At 46.9% G+C, this 18,306-nt stretch overlaps 10 protein-coding genes and 1 non-coding gene across 11 annotated transcripts; 6 read left to right on the top strand and 5 right to left on the bottom strand.

Moving 5' to 3' along the window:
- The first annotated feature begins 5 nt into the window (after window positions 1–5).
- POJ06DRAFT_79232 (arginine biosynthesis protein ArgJ) lies at window positions 6–1,659 on the top strand. Its single transcript, XM_056191563.1, has 3 exons — window positions 6–992; window positions 1,049–1,386; window positions 1,448–1,659. Exons 1-3 carry the CDS (start codon window positions 21–23, stop codon window positions 1,479–1,481), a joined length of 1,344 nt encoding a protein of 447 aa, XP_056045646.1. The 5' UTR covers window positions 6–20; the 3' UTR covers window positions 1,482–1,659.
- A 568-nt stretch (window positions 1,660–2,227) lies between these two features.
- POJ06DRAFT_266803 (SecY subunit domain-containing protein) lies at window positions 2,228–4,102 on the top strand (the record flags this gene model as incomplete). Its single annotated transcript, XM_056189187.1, has 8 exons — window positions 2,228–2,237; window positions 2,296–2,363; window positions 2,492–2,562; window positions 2,616–2,654; window positions 2,707–2,797; window positions 2,849–2,927; window positions 2,979–3,243; window positions 3,298–4,102. 8 exons carry the CDS (start codon window positions 2,228–2,230, stop codon window positions 4,100–4,102), a joined length of 1,428 nt encoding a protein of 475 aa, XP_056045645.1.
- Window positions 4,103–5,116: 1,014 nt separating this feature from the next.
- Window positions 5,117–5,199, bottom strand: POJ06DRAFT_t27. Its single transcript has one exon. It is a non-coding gene; the product is annotated as a tRNA-Gln (tRNA).
- A 386-nt stretch (window positions 5,200–5,585) lies between these two features.
- On the top strand, window positions 5,586–6,950 carry POJ06DRAFT_194292 (CTLH/CRA C-terminal to lish motif domain-containing protein; the record flags this gene model as incomplete). Its single annotated transcript, XM_056184948.1, has 4 exons — window positions 5,586–5,624; window positions 5,682–6,098; window positions 6,156–6,278; window positions 6,336–6,950. 4 exons carry the CDS (start codon window positions 5,586–5,588, stop codon window positions 6,948–6,950), a joined length of 1,194 nt encoding a protein of 397 aa, XP_056045644.1.
- Window positions 6,951–7,034: 84 nt separating this feature from the next.
- Window positions 7,035–8,397, bottom strand: POJ06DRAFT_79159 (uncharacterized protein). The gene is made up of 3 exons (XM_056191562.1): window positions 8,049–8,397; window positions 7,559–7,987; window positions 7,035–7,508 (listed from the first exon to the last, which is right to left on the bottom strand). The coding sequence occupies exons 1-3, from the start codon at window positions 8,206–8,208 to the stop codon at window positions 7,120–7,122; spliced, it is 978 nt and encodes a 325-aa protein (XP_056045643.1). The 5' UTR covers window positions 8,209–8,397; the 3' UTR covers window positions 7,035–7,119.
- A 127-nt stretch (window positions 8,398–8,524) lies between these two features.
- On the bottom strand, window positions 8,525–9,633 carry POJ06DRAFT_249043 (uncharacterized protein). The gene is made up of 2 exons (XM_056187114.1): window positions 9,046–9,633; window positions 8,525–8,996 (listed from the first exon to the last, which is right to left on the bottom strand). The coding sequence occupies exons 1-2, from the start codon at window positions 9,564–9,566 to the stop codon at window positions 8,588–8,590; spliced, it is 930 nt and encodes a 309-aa protein (XP_056045642.1). The 5' UTR covers window positions 9,567–9,633; the 3' UTR covers window positions 8,525–8,587.
- An 85-nt stretch (window positions 9,634–9,718) lies between these two features.
- POJ06DRAFT_249040 (uncharacterized protein) lies at window positions 9,719–11,275 on the top strand. Its single transcript, XM_056187113.1, has 2 exons — window positions 9,719–11,090; window positions 11,143–11,275. Exons 1-2 carry the CDS (start codon window positions 10,134–10,136, stop codon window positions 11,248–11,250), a joined length of 1,065 nt encoding a protein of 354 aa, XP_056045641.1. The 5' UTR covers window positions 9,719–10,133; the 3' UTR covers window positions 11,251–11,275.
- On the bottom strand, window positions 11,276–11,903 carry POJ06DRAFT_249039 (uncharacterized protein). The gene is made up of 2 exons (XM_056187112.1): window positions 11,536–11,903; window positions 11,276–11,478 (listed from the first exon to the last, which is right to left on the bottom strand). The coding sequence occupies exons 1-2, from the start codon at window positions 11,803–11,805 to the stop codon at window positions 11,416–11,418; spliced, it is 333 nt and encodes a 110-aa protein (XP_056045640.1). The 5' UTR covers window positions 11,806–11,903; the 3' UTR covers window positions 11,276–11,415.
- A 310-nt stretch (window positions 11,904–12,213) lies between these two features.
- On the top strand, window positions 12,214–14,965 carry POJ06DRAFT_79109 (uncharacterized protein). Its single transcript, XM_056191560.1, has 4 exons — window positions 12,214–12,528; window positions 12,591–13,030; window positions 13,079–14,472; window positions 14,530–14,965. Exons 1-4 carry the CDS (start codon window positions 12,385–12,387, stop codon window positions 14,784–14,786), a joined length of 2,235 nt encoding a protein of 744 aa, XP_056045639.1. The 5' UTR covers window positions 12,214–12,384; the 3' UTR covers window positions 14,787–14,965.
- POJ06DRAFT_79118 (uncharacterized protein) lies at window positions 14,965–16,973 on the bottom strand. The gene is made up of 2 exons (XM_056191561.1): window positions 16,668–16,973; window positions 14,965–16,610 (listed from the first exon to the last, which is right to left on the bottom strand). Exons 1-2 carry the CDS (start codon window positions 16,896–16,898, stop codon window positions 15,144–15,146), a joined length of 1,698 nt encoding a protein of 565 aa, XP_056045638.1. The 5' UTR covers window positions 16,899–16,973; the 3' UTR covers window positions 14,965–15,143.
- A 1-nt stretch (window position 16,974) lies between these two features.
- POJ06DRAFT_79106 (putative methyltransferase-domain-containing protein) lies at window positions 16,975–18,295 on the top strand. The gene is made up of 5 exons (XM_056191559.1): window positions 16,975–17,294; window positions 17,362–17,420; window positions 17,480–17,804; window positions 17,868–17,938; window positions 17,991–18,295. The coding sequence occupies exons 1-5, from the start codon at window positions 17,118–17,120 to the stop codon at window positions 18,250–18,252; spliced, it is 894 nt and encodes a 297-aa protein (XP_056045637.1). The 5' UTR covers window positions 16,975–17,117; the 3' UTR covers window positions 18,253–18,295.
- Window positions 18,296–18,306: the final 11 nt, after the last annotated feature.

Below are 18,306 nucleotides of genomic sequence, written 5' to 3'. Positions count from 1 at the left end.
TTTATCGGTGGACTTTAAAAATGGCTCGGAAATCAATTTTGGAAAGCTTTCGGGCAGTAATATCTCCCGTTCGGCAATACAGTATCAAGCGGAAAGTGCCTGATAAGACCAGATTCATTGCAACTTCTGGGACCTATCCCGAAGGATTCATTGTTAGCGGAACTCATGTCGGTGTCAAGAAAGACCCAACCGCATTTGATCTCGCTTTGATTTTCTCAGAGAAACCGTGTTCTGCGGCGGCGGTTTTTACGCAGAATGCGTTCAAGGCAGCGCCGGTCCAAGTTTCGCAAAGAATTCTGAAGAATACATCTGGATATGGTATTACAGGTATTGTAGCCAACAGTGGGTGTGCAAATGCTGTTACAGGTCAACGCGGCATGGAAGATGCGTGGTCTATGAGCGCTGCTCTGGATCGGTCTGTATTGGGCACTGGGTCGCAATCGAACGAGGGTAAAGCCCTGGTTATGTCGACTGGTGTTATCGGACAGAATCTTCCAATTGACAAGATCGTTAATGGTGTGCCGAATGGGGTTGCAACTGGTGGAAAGAGTCATGAAGCCTGGATGAATGCTGCCAAGGCGATATGTACAACAGACACTTTCCCGAAATTGATCTCAAAAGAGTTTACAGTGAATGGAAAATCGTATCGTGTGGCTGGTCTTGCAAAAGGCGCTGGTATGATTCATCCGAATATGGCTACCCTTCTAGGAATGTTTGCGACTGATGCGCCCGTTGCTCCAAATGCCTTGAGTTCAATCTTGACGTACGCCGTCGAGCGCAGCTTCAACTCGATCTCGGTCGATGGAGATATGTCAACAAATGATACTATCGCGGCGCTCGCAAATGGAGCGGCCGGCGGTGATCTCATTGAGATCGGCACTGATGGCTACGAAATATTGAAATCTGAGATTACAAGCTTCTCAGAGAGCCTAGCACAGCTTGTCGTTCGCGATGGCGAGGGTGCGACCAAGTTTGTTACTATTAATGTTGAGGCATGTATTACGCGTAGTGTGTCCGCAGATGGGGCTAGCTAACGCGAGCATGATAGGACGCTGAAAGTTTTGAGGATGCAAAGAAGGTTGCATCGACGATTGCGACATCGTCGCTAGTCAAAACGGCACTATACGGAGAGGACGCCAACTGGGGCCGAATTACGTGCGCTATTGGATATTCTGACGTCCCTGTCAATCCTCTGAAAACCAGCGTTTCTTTTGTACCAGCAGATGGGTCAGAGGAACTCAAATTGTTGGTTAACGGAGAGCCGGAAAACGTGGACGAGGAGCGGGCTAGTCAGATCCTATCTAGTGAGGATCTCATTATTCACGTCCAGCTGGGAACTGGCGGTGGACAGAGTGCGCGTTTTTGGACTTGCGATCTCTCGCATGAGTAAGTTCCGGCGCTTTTTTGTTACGATCAGGGTAGAGTGGTGTTGCTAATGTCTTGCTAGGTATGTTACCATTAATGGCGACTATAGATCATGAGGCGTCTCTCGAATGCAGGAATCCCCTATGACAACGAAGATGACACGATCTATGTAGATTATGATTGTAATTGTGCAAGCAATGATCGCTATAATTTCTACTAGCATGCATGTCATTCAGTCAAACCACGCTATAGCGATACTCGATCCCGGATATAGCGATAAAATCCGGTGCCGTAATTCTAAAAGTTTGGTGAAAAATCAGTTTATTATAACGATTGCCTTCCTAAAACAAGTTTAGTGCCCCGCTAAGCCGATACGTGGTAGCTGTAAACATTACATCGTACTAACGGGGTTCTACTGTATAAGTTTAAATATATAACTACCTATGTTATATATATATATCCGCTTCTCTAGTCACGCGATGCCACAGATGGTATATTGAACAGTTTCCTGTCCATGCATAAATACGTGAGCTGAGATGATATGATACAAAATCATTTTCCAATCAAGTATTAGATGGTGTGTACAACTGGTCTGATGGTTAACTAGTTCTGAGTGGACCCCACTATCATTTTGTATGTGTGTCCTTTTCAGACGTGGGTACCTCCAATTTGGCGTGGCTCTACGCGCAATTTTGGATGTACCCTTGCGCGCAGTCACATCGCTTCGAAATTGCCGTGACCCAGTCTACACTTGAACTCGAGAGAACCATATATCGCAACACAGTCAGACTAGTATTGATTTCGGCTTCAATCCTTCGCCTTACCTCGGTTTGAGAGTTACCATATTAGTACTGTTATAGATATGAGTGGCTGTATGCAACAATTTGCGTGAGACAGTTGACTTGTATGGCCGCTAACTTGTCGTTTCAGTACGATTCCTCGACCTCGTGAAGCCGTTCTTGCCCATCCTCCCTGAGGTTGCGGCTCCGGAGCGAAAGGTACGCGCATTTGCTTTTCTTTGATGGAATATATGCGCGTGGGCAATCAATCTCCGTTCTTTGGCGCCATCATCATATTTTCGTTGAGTCGGTAGCTCGTTAATGGGTACTAATGGGTTCTTTTCCAGGTCCCTTTCGACCAACGAATCATGTGGACTGGCGTTACACTGCTCATTTTCCTGGTCATGAGCGAGATTCCGTATGCATTTGTGAATAATCTTAATTGAGGCGCAATTGGCTGACAAGGATCAGATTATACGGAATCGTTTCGTCAGATAGCTCTGATCCACTGTAAGTTGACAACAGAAGGGACAATAATGAACCAGTGGCTAACGTCAATTAGTTTCTGGTTGCGAATGATGTTAGCGAGTAATCGTGGAACACTAATGGAGCTTGGAATTTCGCCAATTATCTCCTCTGGAATGGTTTTCCAGGTATGTTTCTATTGTGGAATGTAAAAAGATTGGGTTCTCACAGTATCTCAGCTTCTCGGTGGGACCCATATCATCGATGTCAATTTAGATCTTAAGAGCGACCGTGAACTTTACCAGACTGCTCAGAAGCGTGAGTCCAATATTTGACGTATATGTGGATTCAATCCTAACTATTTCATAGTGCTTGCAATCATTCTCTCTGTTGGACAGGCCACTGTTTACGTCCTCACTGGCATGTATGGTCCTCCCAAAGATCTCGGTGCTGGCGTCTGCTTGCTGTTGATACTCCAGCTTGTTCTTGCCGGCGTTGTGGTTATTCTACTCGACGAATTGTTGCAGAAGGGATATGGTCTTGGCTCCGGCATCTCTCTCTTCATCGCCACAAACATTTGTGAGCAGATTGTCTGGAAGGCTTTCTCACCTACCACTGTTAACACTGGCCGAGGGTAAGTCATGGCTTTGAGGTGAGGCAAATATTCCTAGTTGCTAATATGCTACAGCACTGAGTTCGAGGGCGCCGTAGTGGGTATGGTACACCTCCTATTCACTCGTAAGGATAAGAGACGGGCTCTGAAGGAGGCTTTCTACAGACAGAATCTTCCCAACATGATGCAGTTGTTGTCCACAGTTTTTGTTTTTCTCGTTGTTATCTACCTTCAAGGCTTCAGAGTAGAGATCCCTGTCAAGTCAAACAGAGCGAGGGGACCATACGGAACCTACCCTGTTCGATTGTTCTACACCAGCAATCTTCCCATTATGTTGCAGTCTGCTCTTACCTCGAACATTTTTATCATCAGTCAGATATTGTTCAACAGATTTCCGGATAACTTCTTGGTTCGTCTTCTTGGCACTTGGGAGGCCACTTCGGGCTCAGCTCAGCTTCATGCCGTTTCCGGTCTGGCTTACTACATGCAACCGCCGTTGAACGTCGCGGAGGCTCTTGTTGATCCGATCAAAACTGTCATATATGTCGCATTTATCCTCACGGCTTGTGCAGTCTTTTCCAAGACCTGGATCGAAATTTCCGGCTCTAGCCCAAGAGACGTTGCTAAGCAGCTCAAGGACCAGGGCTTGGTCATGGCAGGTCATCGTGAAGCGTCCATGTACAAGGAGCTTAAGAAAATTATCCCCACTGCTGCCGCTTTCGGTGGCGCATGCATTGGGGCGCTCTCGGTTACTTCTGACTTATTGGGAACTCTCGGAAGTGGTACTGCTATTCTTTTGGCGGTTACCACCATCTATGGATACTTCGAAATCGCTGCTAAAGAGGGTGGCGTAATGCAGGGAATGGGTGATCTGATGTAATATCTAAGTGACGCGAATGTCGATGGGGTACCGAATACGAGCAGCAAGTGTGTGATTGTAGAGCTGCTTCAACCAGGGAGTGTATGTATAAAATAGTATGACGACCAAGCATTGTACTCAAAATGTGACCCGAAATATATAACTAACTTATGAAAAGTCATTTGAATTTTAAAATATAGTTAGAGATTCAGTGCAACGTGGAAAATTGCTGAAAAATTAACACGCAATTAAAAGAAATATGTATTAAAAGCCATTTGAGTTTTAAATATAGGTTGAGCGCAAGCTGGAAAATCGTTGAATAATTAGTTAACTAATTCGTTAGTTAGTGTATGGGGAACCTGTCATATGGGGAACCCGGTCACTAAATTCAAACTCCTAACTTTGACCTTGTCCTACGCGCCAACAATTAACCAAATCCAACACCGACTCGCTCGAACTATTCTTCACTTCTTCCTCCTATTTTAATTACTTCTTCGATTGGGGGCTTACGTGGCCGCCCACGCGGTCGTTTTTCGGTAGGGTTCTTCTCCGCCTCGCGAAAGATTTTCTACACTTCCTCTGTACTAAACACAAATTCGCCAATTTGACCCTCTTACCCTTGGTTCGTTCCTTACGGGTCTGAAGCAACTTCCTACGCTCTTGAAGCTCCTTCCGTAGAATCGTTAGTTCAGCATTCTGACTTTCGACCAGCTGTCCTTCGCTTCGCATATCGCCGAGTTGGTGAAGCAGGGCATTCAATTCATTCTTTTCTAAGGCCCGAATAGCCTTTTAGATATTTCTTCATAGTCCATGTTATACGTTATAGAGTTCGCAAAGTAGTAGTTGGGAATTTTGTGACCGGGTTCACCATATGACCGGTTTCCCCATACGTTACGTTATAATAATTAATTACGTTATAATAACTAATAAAACGTTTTTCGCCAATAGCTTGTAAAATACATTGGTTTCAAACAAAAAAAAAAGGGCGGTAGCCGCGAAATTACGAAAAATATGAGAAGCAAAATATAATGCACAAGGTCCTGCCCGGATTCGAACCGGGGTTAGCGGAAAAACCTTCTATCAGAATCCGCTGTGATAACCGACTACACTACAGAACCTTTGTTAGATTCAGCACGCCCCTCCAAATCATGGCATCAGCTTTGCAAACCCTAACCCTGAAGAGGGCTAGGGTATTTCAATATATGGCGCAGTTCATTATCTTTTCAACCAAAAGAAAATTTAATACATGAATTAAATATAGTTAGTGTTACACTACAGCAAAGTTAGCATAATTGCATTCTGAATGCCAGTGTCGGGTTGTGGCTACATTTGAGTGTACGCATTGTGCTGCATATCCGCACGGTTTCGCGGGGAAGCGCGTAGTCCGGCCTGTCTGAGGATCAATCGTCTGATTAATCAGTACTACCCGTCCACCGATCAGTGGAAAGGAGTAATTGACATAGCCCTACAGCAGAATCTATTACGTTAAGTTTGTATATGCATTATGTCGAAGGACTTCAATCCCGAAAATTATATCTTGCTGGTTAGTACTAAAAGAACAATCAGTCTGAACCTGGTCATCCCACCTAACGCGCAATAGGAGCAAGCCTTATTGCGGCTTCCACAGCAACTTATGAGGCAGAATTTCAAGTCATCTCAAAAGTTCATTGAGCGAGATGTGAACTACATAAGCGGTGCTGCAACAGAGGTGTTAAGTAGTGGCATGAACGGAACGAGACCCGAAGAATCGGTAAAGCAAGTCGACGCTATGATTGGACGGCTTCAAGGATTAAAACGCAAATTGGAGGGACTCAGAGATGAAGAGAACGCGCTTATGGCAAAGTCGAAGGCGAGGTTGAATCATTTACAGGATCTGTACAAGATCAAGTGTGTGGATGATAAAGAGTATGAGCGTTGGAACCGTGTGAGATTGCACCGTCTGCTGGTGGACAATCTACTTCGAAATGGTTATTCCGAGAGTGCGGAAGCTTTGATTGAAGCAAACGAAAGTATTCGAGTAAGTATTTTGGTGGACATGCCTCCGACGAATAGGAACTAATGAGCCTGGAACTAGGATCTTGTTGATGTAGATATCTTGATGCAATGTAAGAAAATCGAGGAGAGTCTACGAAACGGAAGCACGGCAGAATGTCTCGCCTGGTGTCAAGATAACAAGAGTTATCTCAAGAAGGCTAAGGTATATCATTGACGTACTGTTGCAAATGAAAACCATCGCCCGGCTAACAGGATATAGAACGGCCTGGAGTTTGACGTCAGACTGCAGCAGTATATCGAGTACGTACGGCACGGTCGATCCCTCGAAGCCATTGCATACTCTCAGAAGTATTTGGTTCCCAACGCGGATACCAATTTAGATGCTATTCTCCGATCATCGGCACTGCTTGTATTCCCGGCCTCAGATGACGACGACAATCCTTACAAGGACTTGTATTCGCAAGAGCGCTGGAATCAACTTGCGGACTCATTTGTGGCGACGCATCACACGCTTCATGGGCTATCCATGCCGTCATTGCTGCAGATCTCATTGTCAGCAGGTCTATCGGCACTGAAGACTCCATCTTGCAAGACCGGTACTCATCCGATATCATTCGTCAGTAACTACAACTCTTCACTCTGTCCGATCTGCTCGCCGGAGTTGAACGAATTGTCTAAACCGTTACCTTATGCTCATCATGTGCGTAGTTCAGTAGAACCGGATCCAGTAATGTTGCCTAACGGTCGTATTTATGGGCGACACACTCTCCTGCAATTCTCCGAAAAGGCGGGCCTACCCGAGGGCAAGGTGAGAGACCCGACGACTGGAGATGAATGGGACGAGTCTGCTATTCGAAGAGTCTTCCCCAGTTAAGAGGGTCGATGTACATTTTATTTTGGGTTAGATATTATCCACTTGTTGCAGGTTGTTGGCAAAGTCAGGCGTTTGTGTTTTGGGGGCAATTGTGGTATGTGAGATAGAGACGGTTTGTACATGTTCGGCAATGACCTGATCTGCACACTAGAAACACAATGTATAACAATTAGTCATCGTCAGCACTATCTGAGCTCTCGTCTTTCCTTCGTTTTGCTCTTTTGGCATCTTTTCTGTTTCGTCCCTGCTTTCGCTTCAGGTTAGCAGGAGGTGCATTGTCCTTATTGGCAGAATCGATTAACCTAAAGATGTATAACCTCGCGTCTCGCTCTTGCGATTTTTTTGTCGTTTCGCCTATTCCCGATGTTTTTCTATGCTTATAGCCTTCGTAATGGTCCCAGACAAACTTTCCGCTACGAACAGTCTCGAATCCAGCTGCTTTGGCTAACTCTTTGAGGTTCCAAAGCGAATACGGAGGTCCGTCGAACAATGTCACAACAACAGTTCCTCTGGGGTCTAGAATCGATATCACTGATTTGAAAAATCCGGCAAGAAGCTCTAGTTAATTATTAAAATACAGAACACAATGAGTAAATTGGCCCTAATACCTTGATTCTTCAGAATATTGCGGTCTTGATCCGTGATACCGCTTCCAGTATGTGGAAAATTAAAGACACAGCAGTCAAATTTTCGCTTTCGGAGATACTTTGTCTTTGCAAGGGCCGTTGCGTCGACTTTGAACAAAAGTTTTACCTTCTTGGGTACGTCGCTGTGTCCATCGGTTGCAGCATCAGCGTTATATTGTTCCTGCTCTTCGTCGATGTCCGGGTAGTCCTCTTCGCCCTCGCTCTTGTCGTTGTTGCGTTTGGCTGGGTTCTCTGATAATGTGTATTCTTCCAAAAACACAATATTTGTCTCGGCGGTATCTGGGTATTTCTCGCGCAGGTCGTCTCGTGAGTCGAACACGGTCGCGGTAATCCGGTCGGGTGAGCATGAATGCGGTGGTAGAAGTAGAGCTTTTGTGAACGAGAAGTCGCCTGCTCTCCAGTTAGCATACGGTTTGCATGATCACTATGGTGGTAATAGGCATTAAAGTACCTTCGCCGACAAGTAGGATGTCATCGGAGTCGTCGTAAAATTTTAATAATTTGTTAGAGTACGAGGGGCCGCCGCCCCCACGTTCCTTGCCCATGTTCGTTGCTATGATTGGTAGTGGCCTACCTCTTTGATTTCGAATTTTCTTTGATTTCGGTTTCATGTTCTCGGTCAATTAGTGGTATGCATTCAGACACCCGGTGTATGTGCTGGAGTCGTCGGCTGATATTGGTTAGATGAAGGTGAACGGAAGAGTCCATTCACCACGCCCTTAAATTTGTCGTCCAAGCATTTACGCCGATACTTCCATTCCACAAATATACAACATATCAAATATATCCCGGTCGCAGAATGATAGTAATATACCGGGGCAGCAGTGTGGAATATCAGAATGTCCTTGGGCAACAACGACGCAAGATCTAGCAATCATCTAGGCAATAGCATTCTCATGCCAGTCATGAAGTCATGGAAACATAATATCTATTGTACACAACTACATAGCGCCACCACTCCTAGTAATATAAATCCGAACCACTCCAAAATTATTGACTCTTCTCGCTTTTTAGAAATTGTTCATCAACCGGTAATCTTCTATTCAATGCCATATGGACTCGAGTCGGATTCTTCCTCTCTTCCGAGTTAAATTTATTCTTAATCTGACGCCTACTTCGGCCCCCAAACATTTGAGCAATTAACCCAAAATCGGTACCCCACATCGACAGCGCGTCATAAAACCTCATGGTCTCCGCAACGTTCCATCTTTCGACCCGTTCTCGCCGGGACCAAGACGCACTATTTACTCGTCTCTTGTACTCGTCTGCAGTTTCAATGTCTTCCGGCCGAGCCTCAGCGCGAGCATCCCGCTCGTGGCGATCAACTTGCAGTGACTCCTCGTCGACAATAATCTTGCCACCAACAACACGCAGCTTAGGTCCATCAACGGCCGCATCACTAAATCAAGTCAGAAAGCGTAAATCCAGCCAAGTAAGATATGACCTACCCAATGCCCCTTTCCATTAAAGTGGCAGCGTTTTTCTTCCGCTCTTTTTCCTCGGTCTCTTCCCGCTTTAACCGTTTTTGTCGCTCCTCCTCGGTCTCATGTACTGCATTCCGCTTCCGTTCTTTCTCTGCCTGCCTAAATTCCAGGATTTTATCGTACACTTTGCTTTTACGGCCAATGTGTATATCCCGGCACAATTCCGCCATAGTAATCTTCTCCGCATCGATCACTCTCTCTTCGCTGTCCTCAGGCGAAAGAGACCGCTCTCGCCGTCCACGGTGTGTGCCCCGCCCCGGCGGAGGCGACGGCGTGGCTGATAATACTCGTGCTTCATCGACTCCGTCGCTAATAGTATCACTGAGAGGTGTTGAGGGAGCTGACTGTTCCGCGGAAATTTGTCGGGTTTGCTCGAGAGCGACTTCGACCGGCGCAGAGTGTGATGTTGGCGGATGGATAGAGACGGGCGCATGGGCCCTGAACCGCGGTATCCGTGCAATTGGAGTAGGTCCCGGAGGTGCCATTTAGACCGGTTGTCGTGTGAACAGAGAGTTGGAGATGGTCGGAACGAAAAATTGATCTTTAGCAGTCGCCGTTCGCGACTAAGTGGGACGCATGCAGAAATGTAGCGTTGGTTTTTGGGTTCCGCCACGCGCCGACGCCGACGCCATCACCAAACTAGTTCAATCGCATCGATGTATCAACATTCACAGTCTCCCCCGCACATGATTCCGCCACTACCAGATCCGACACCCGTATCCTTGTAACCATTACCTCCCGGAAAGCTACAGGCCATCCACGGATCTTACAATTGTGCATAGACCCCAACCGAATGGCAAATGCTGCGTTCCACAACGACAGTGCTTCGTGCTGCCCGCGCGACCAGACGGTTCGCCGCATACAGGCCCAGAACTGATCCGGAAACTGTGTGTAGATACAGACTGCCAGTGGCGCAAATAGCCATCCACAGAGGCTATAAGTACAATGGGATCATTGTGTCGCCGAACGTCATGGCAGGTCAGTCCGACGTCAGTTAGGGTCAGGTGGATCTAGAGGCTTACGTTGAACTAGGATACAAAATTACGTCCGCAATGCTTTTGGCGGCCATTATAGTTACAGTTAGTGCAGTGTTTATTCCACAAGCTGTGACGGCGGTCGAGGGCGAGAGGATTGACGAGTCACCGGCGGATTGGCCATCATCATGGCGGAAGGAATACAGAATTCTTTTATATTCAGAAAAACATGGGAGCAAAATTGAGGATGTCCTGAAGGGATATAAATCGCTACTTGTAGAAATATTGAAGTCGGAAGGCATTGACGTCAGCCAGAATAATGTGTTAGATTGTCCACCGATGAAATTCACCGGAAAAAGCGATCAATGGGTTTCGGCAGTGGCATACCTGTTCACTAGATGTGCCGACAACTTAGTGACTTTGAACCAGGACACGAAGGCGCTTGATCTGTATCAAAAGAGCCTGGATATATACGGTGGATTGGACAAGCACGTGTCGTTGGCCTATTCCGGTATTGCACAGCTATACACGGATAAGGGAGACCTGAAGGAAGCTGAGAGATTTCGGAAACTGGCCGTGATTGCGGCATGTGAAAAGCCAATTCTTTCGACGTTCGATGTCCAAACTGGAGAGAATGGGTTAAAGGTAATCGATGATCTTGCAGTTGCCAGGATCGACTCTAGCCCCACTGACGTATTTGTCGATGCTGCGACCGAGCTGGCCCTCATATACGTTCAAGACCACCAGAGCGCAAGGGCATTGAGAATATTTTTGTCGTTGGTGAGATTAATCGCAGAAAAGAAAGAGTCGCATTTAGCAAACAACGACAAGTATCCTCATTATAACCCCCAGCTGGCCGACGAGGCGAGGTTGAAATACTACGTATCAGAGACATTATGGGCGCTAGGATTAAGGCACGAGGCACTGGAATGGACACAGATGGCCTACAACGAAGCGGTTCTGTTCTACATGAGAGACAACGCCTCGGTGGAGGTAGCCAGAATCGCCATGCAAAACTTGGCCAAGATTTACAAGGTACGATTAAATTCCAACACGCTTTGCATAACTGGCATCTAAACTTTAGTAGCATTTTGGCCGAGAGGAGGATGCGAAGGAAGCCGCGTTGCAGGCATCGAGAATTAGTCCGGATCCGGCGAAGAATGAGGTTCAATGGGTCATCGGCCACCGACTATAGGACATGACAGAGAAGTATGAAGACATTAGTTACTCTCAAAAGTAGATGCCACATGGAAGTATATATGTACAATTAACCGCGAATACATGACAAAAAATATACCCAGGATCCTAAATATGCCGTCGTGATCTATACAACACCGTAGTCGAACCAAGTCTTAGTCCACTACCAAGTAGCACGCTTCACACCAGGAAGCTCTCCATTCTGCGCCGCCATCCTAAATTGGTGCTGGCATTTGTCAGAACTTCATTCGCAACGTCACCCGACTCAATACTCAATACTCACCCTTGACATTTTAAAATCGCTCAGAACAGCACGACCTCTACCGCTAACGACGCATCGGTTCTTAGGCTGATTCATCCTGGTGTAGTTTGGCATTGTGGCCAATTTGAGTTGGGCTTGGATCCGCGCTCGCACGGGAACGGTCATGTTGTAGGCAATGTACTTCAGTGCTTTTCGCTCGGCTTCGGCCTCGGCAGCCATGTGCCGCTTGAAGTTATCTCGAATAATCCTGGTGTTTACAAAACATCCCGGGGTTGGAATTTTCATGACCATGAAGGCTATCAGCAGTCGCGTTGTGAGGATCGCAGCGGTGATGGGTCGGCTGTAGGATGGAGCCGGAAGAAATCGTGAAAACGTCGAACGACAAGACTGAGGCGACACAACCTTTGTCGTGTCGTGAGGTCGACACAGTCACGTGCTTTGAGCCAAATTCAGTGCGCCAAGCATCAAACGCGGAATGCGCCCTTCAGCAGTTTGTTTCAGTTAGGCATTATAATGGGGTGCAATGCACAGGGAGCTCTACGGACGACAAGGCTTCTGCGGCGCACACCTGCGCTTACACGATGGCGCTGGCTATACCATTTGTATGCGCCGCGTCTAGCGGGCCGTACAGAGGACACCAGAATAATCTATTCTTATCCCCAAATGTTCATTGTTGCTGCTGCCTACGCTTTCTAACTCGTTTGCTTTGTTTCCCATCCTCAGCAGTTGCCGTCCATTCACTCTGTTGCCTGATTGCGCTGCAGTTGAAATCTTCTCCTAACTCTGTTCTATTTGTCATCGTCGTGTGCTCGCTAAGTTTGGCATCTCATCTGTGCGGCGTGACGTGCTCGCCTCAATCGAACGCTCAACATGGACAAGCCGTTTGAGGGGCCCAGATTCCTCGTGGCTGTCCACGACTTCAACAGACGAACTGTCGACGAACTCACTCTTAGAAAGGGCGACCGCATCGAGGTACTCGAAACTGACGACGGCTTCAGCGATGGTTGGTACATGGTATGTCAGCTTCGCATCCAAGAAGATTCGTTGAGCCCTTCTGACGACTTTATTCGCTTTAGGGACGAAATCTCGTCACAGACCGCACAGGACTATTTCCGTATGTATATACTGCCGTTACATCTTCGTCAGAATACATCAACGTGAGGGCCAGTCAGGAGCAGGCGGCTTCACCACCGACTGCCGACGATGATGGCACTTCTGTGTCCCAAAAACACGCGTCCATATACGAGGCATTCAATGATATTGAGCATGCGCTTTCTGGTTTGGGTCCACCGCCAATCAATGGTAATGCAACCACAACGTCAAACGTGCTACTATGGACGTCTCTTGAAGTATCACAATATTTGTCGCAGGAAGGCTTTGAACCCGACGTCTGTGCCAAGTTCGTGGAACATAAGATCACTGGCACGATCTTGTTGGAACTGGAGCTATCACTTCTAAAAGAGTTGGATATAACAAGTTTCGGAACTCGATTCGAGCTGAATAAGGTTATCGAAAAGTACGTGTCCTGCTCTCTTGACCGCTGGTGTTTACTGAACGATTGAAGGTTACGAAAATCTGCTGAATCTGCCCCACAAACAGACGTCAGAGCGGCGTCTTACGGACAAGCTACTCAGTATAAGCATCAGTCTGTACAACCCTTAGATCCAGATAATAGATCACGGCTCTCCGTTCGGGTTCCTGCGCACAATCGACAGCGATCCCGCTCGTTAGACATTCCTCAGGACAGTCGTCACAAGTCAGGCATGCCATCCTTTGATCGCAACTGGCAGCTCCCTCAGTCTCCCAATTTGGCACAGTCTCCGCCACTACCTTCATCGTCCGCAACGTCGCCATTGGGATCGGTTCCAGGTCTAGCACCTACATCTCCAGAGTCACCTGTAGCAATCAGTTACCGACGTGAAGAAGACGCTCAGGATATGGTTGGCTCTATACCTGACAATCAAGAAGGACTTCAGTCGCCAGTATTGGATAGCATTGCTGCAATGAAGACCCATCGATCCACCAGTACGGTTTCGCAGAGCTCCTACGACGAATCGAGGTCGAGTTCCCAGTATCAGCCCAGGACAAAGAGTATCGATGTGCCGATTTCAGAACACGAACGAGAGTCGCTCCAGAATTATCGAAATTCCAGCGCACTATCTGGAGTTACCGATAATGCATTTGACTCTCCGATTTCTAGTGCCTACACAAGTCCCGCCATTGCACAGACGGAAATTCCTCCACGGCACTCACTGATGGCGGCGCCCAATATAGTATCATCTACTCCTTCAGACGTTAATCGAGCAGGGGAAGAACAGCTTGACTCAATTAAGTTAAAAGGTCGTACAGGAGATAGCACTGTCCAAGGACAGATATCACCAAAAAGAAGAATCACTGAGCCACTAAATGGGACATCGACGGCTCAGTATTTTGGACGATCCGAGACTGCCCCTGTTTCGAACACTAGCACGCCGCGGTCGGTCTCATCTGCGTCATTCAAGCCGAAGAAACTGACTAAGCAGAATACTTCAGCGTTCACAGAAGGAAGGCAGACGATTAGTCCGGATCAGTCTGCTGCCAGTGGGGAGTATTCTGGGTGGATGTCTAAGCGCGGTGGAAGCGGTGTCGGAGCGTGGAAGACTCGATTTTTTGTTCTTCATGGAATGAGATTATCCTATTTTGCGTCGGGTGCTGATCGCAAAGAGAGGGGACTTATTGATATCACCGCACATCGAGTAGTGCCAATCAAAGCTAATGAAGACAAGTTGGTCGCGCTATATGCCGCGTCCACCGGATACGGTCGGTATTGTTTCAAGTTAGTGCCACCGGCCCCTGGGTCTCGAAAAGGCGTTACATTCACAGCCCCAAGGGTGCATTATTTTGCGGTCGATAACCGAGAAGATATGCGTGGATGGATGAATGCTTTGATGAAGGCAACAATTGACCGTGACGACAGCGGTAGGTGTTATTTTTTTGTTCGCTTTTGCTCCACATTCATATCTCTAATGGATTTAGTACCCGTCATATCGTCATGTACCACGCCAACTGTGTCCCTTAGCAAAGCTCGGGAGTTGAATGCACTTGCAATGGAAGCAAGAGCAGAAGAGCTTCGAATGAATCTGGCGGGAGCTAGCAGTGATTCAGTCTCATCGGTATCGACTCCCGATCTTTCAGTCTCCAAGGAGTCTGATACTAGCGAACAGGCAGACGCTACTTTCAATTTAGATAGTTTAAAGGGATTGTCACTTGAGGAGAACAAGACAGCGAGTTAAGCATATGTGATTTATGTATACAAGTAATTCGAATTGGATTGTATTATTAGTATTTGTCCTTTTTAACTCCTTACTTGAATAACGAGGCGGTTGCGATGTTTAATGCTTCATGTTCAGCTTTGGGATGGATTGGTATTGGGATTGGTTATAATTTTAATTGGTTTAGGTCGCTTATAGCTTCCTGAGCAAATCGTAACCGATTGTTTTAATATCATGTCGCGTTAGACGACACAACTCGCTGTTCTCTGTAGATTTTCTGTACTGCGTCTTGACGTACTATACGCGGTAATGTTACTGTAACTGTATATACACATCCCGCCGTACAATAACGAGTTCCGCCAAGTAACACCATATAGTCTATGCGCACACGTTCTCATCCGTCTCTGTAGATGCTGGCGAAATTTCTGTCCGCTTGTTTCGAATATTGTCAATCTTCATGATCTCCACCAAAACTGCATCTGTAGCAAACTCCGCCAATGACGCACTTTCAGCATACAAAAACTGCCAATCGCCTGTCATCGTCGTGGCTCTTATCAAATGATGGAAGTTGGTAGTCCAATTAGACCTGTCCGGATCGTCATACTGCTTTTGTAGATCCACTAATTTCAGCCAATATGTTCGTACCTTCTCTAGCTCTCCGACGGAGGAGTAGACAGTAATTAGGATTCGATATGTCACGATGCTCGGCGCAATCTTAGCGGCGCCAATGCCTTGGACCACCGCGTCGACAATGTCGACTCTGTTCCACACGGTAGACAGCTTGCCGATTATTGTGTTGAATGCGGCAATGTGGAACTGGTATTTCAGAGCCTGATTGTAGAGCAGTTGTATCAATTCGTACAACTTTTCTACAGTCTCAGGAGTTGCGAGGGGATATACCTCGAAAAAGTTCTCAATGCAACGGACCATGAACGCATGGTACTGGTTGTTCCCAAACACAGGAGACGTGGTGTATTCCTTCGCCAGCTCAAGAATAGCTGCGTGGTCCATCCGTGCTGCGGCAGCGTTGGTGAAAAATTTGGAAACAGAACTCGCAGGCAATGTTATGCCCTTGCTAAGCGCCTCCCGGAAGTATCCGGTCGCCAGTGCCATGTCGAATGGACACGTTATCATGTACTTGTAAAATAATACCTCCATTGCTTCCATGTGAACGCTGCCGCTGCTACCGCCGCCGAGTTCGCCTTTTTCTACCTTTTTCTTAAACTCTTCCCAAATCGCAAGAGCTCCCTCGGGATTTCCTAGCATACTTCGTGCATAAACCATCGAAACGTACACGCGAGCGAGAGAGTCTTGGCAATTTTGCCGATATTCCTGCAGCAGCATTTCGCAAACTTGCAACTTCTTTTGGCGCACGTCGGCCACAGCCTGGCCGGGTTCGTTCTTAACTTGAGCGTTGACGTACACTTCGATCATTGCGGCATAGGGAAGACCTCCCTTGAGGTCTGATGGCCTGTCTTCCACCAGCCAGTTCCATAAAACGACCGCATCCCGTTGCATGTCCATCTCGTCGTACATTGTCAATATCCGAGCATATATTGTACTGTTATTGTCTCGGTATGGTAACGTGCCCGCCTTCATATCTTCCACTAATTCATTAAGTAACATCGAAAACCCCTGAAAATCTTTATTCCTTGCCCTGCGATTTCCTCGATCTAGTGACTTCTTCTGTGTCACGCGCTTCGAAGATCGTATCGACTGCTGCAGTGCGTGAACCAGATTGTAAATGTCTTTGTACTCAAACACATTCGCAGCTTTCAGATCCCTATATAGCGGCCACACGGCCTGTAAATTATTCACTCGTGCTTCTTGTCGAAATGCATCAAGCTATACACAGTTAGTAACTCGTGCATATGGCTCGACAGACCCAATTGCATGTAATACCTTTGCTCCATATTTCTCTGGCACTTCCCGCAGAATTGGAGAACTCTGAATTCCTCTCGGCGTACGTGTATGCCTTCGTTCCGTTATATTCAACTTCTTACGGGACAGTTCGGTGTAGCTATGTGGGGTCGCATAGAACGTCCGCGCATGCCGCAGTATCGTGGCTCTAATTGAGTGACACCCACACCTGGCGACACCCGCAATGCGCTGCGATATTGTAGATGTGGCCATGGTGTCAGTCCCAGGTTGTGGATCGCATCCGATACAAATTAACGCCTCTTATGTGTCCATTCGCCGCAAGTTTTATTTTTCGGCAAAATTTTCGTTAGTGCGGCTCAAGATTCACGTAGGAACCTAAATGCACAATATCAGACAGCTCAAATTCGACTCGACAACAGTACTGCCGCAGTATCAATTTCAAATATTATACAGACAGTTTTCAAATACAAAATGGCTGACGACCAGAATTCGCAGCTAGTCCGGGAAGGCAGCTCGACTCCTGGTTCGACGAGTAACAAGCGCAAACGCGCAGATTATCGGCAAACGCAACAAGAAAGGCGACAAGAACTGAAAACGGTTGTATTCGAAGGGAACGATAAATCCCAGGACAATATAAAGCTTCCAAAGGTATTAAGCTTAGAGCCGGAATATCTGGGTTGAGTAGTGAAGAATGGGCATTAATATAGCGATCTAGAAGAAGTATTACAGGCAACGTGCGCATTCGAACCCGTTCTCGGATCACTTGCTGGAATAGTATGCCCTCACCAGGTACTCACTGTAATTCTGAGACGTCAGACTAAATTTTCATACAGCCCTATCAGCCCGGGTCATATGGACTGGCACAAGCTCTACCCCGCTCTAATTCCAACAAAGCCAGGGACAGCGACTGAAATAGTCAAGAAAGTCGAGATTGTGGACGTCGGCTGTGGCTTCGGTGGATTACTAGTTTCACTGGCGACCGAATTCCCTGATAAACTGATCTTGGGAATGGAGATCAGAGTGCAGGTCACTCACTATGTCGAGGACCGGATTATTGCTCTGCGGCAGCAACATGCGATCCAAGGGACATATAATAATATTGCAGTCCTTCGAGCGAATGCCATGAAATTCTTGCCTAATTTCTTCGAGAAGGGACAGGTATGTCGAGGCTTTGTCCTAGTAATTGCTGGGATAAATGACAAACTAATCGTTGGGCTATAGTTGTCGAAGATGTTCTTCTGCTTCCCAGATCCCCATTTCAAGCTTCGCAAACACAAAGCTCGCATTGTGACGTAAGGCAGGATTTATAGCGCTATTCAAAGTGTGATCGCTAAATTTGAATAGGTCCACACTTACGTCAGAGTATGCTTTTCTTCTCCGCCCAGGTGGGATAGTATACACCATCACCGACGTTCTCGACCTACATCAATGGATGGTTAAGCATCTGGAAGCTCATGCGCTCTTCAAACGACTCTCAAAAGAATGGGAAGACGAGGATCCTTGTGTCAAGATTATGCGAAAGGACACAGAGGAAGGAAAGAAAGTCGAGCGGAATAAAGGCGATAAATGGGTCGCCTGTTTTGTGCGTCTGGACGATCCCGAGTAGATCCGTTGTATTACACACCGTTTACATTTGACCGGGCGTTGATTCGTAATGAAT

Source organism: Lipomyces tetrasporus (genome assembly GCF_029532465.1).
Source record: "Lipomyces tetrasporus strain NRRL Y-64009 chromosome Unknown POJ06scaffold_3, whole genome shotgun sequence".
Taxonomy (NCBI): Eukaryota; Fungi; Ascomycota; class Lipomycetes; order Lipomycetales; family Lipomycetaceae; genus Lipomyces; species Lipomyces tetrasporus.
The sequence above is the reverse complement of the archived record's forward strand: the minus strand, read 5'-3'. Positions and strand labels throughout refer to the sequence as shown.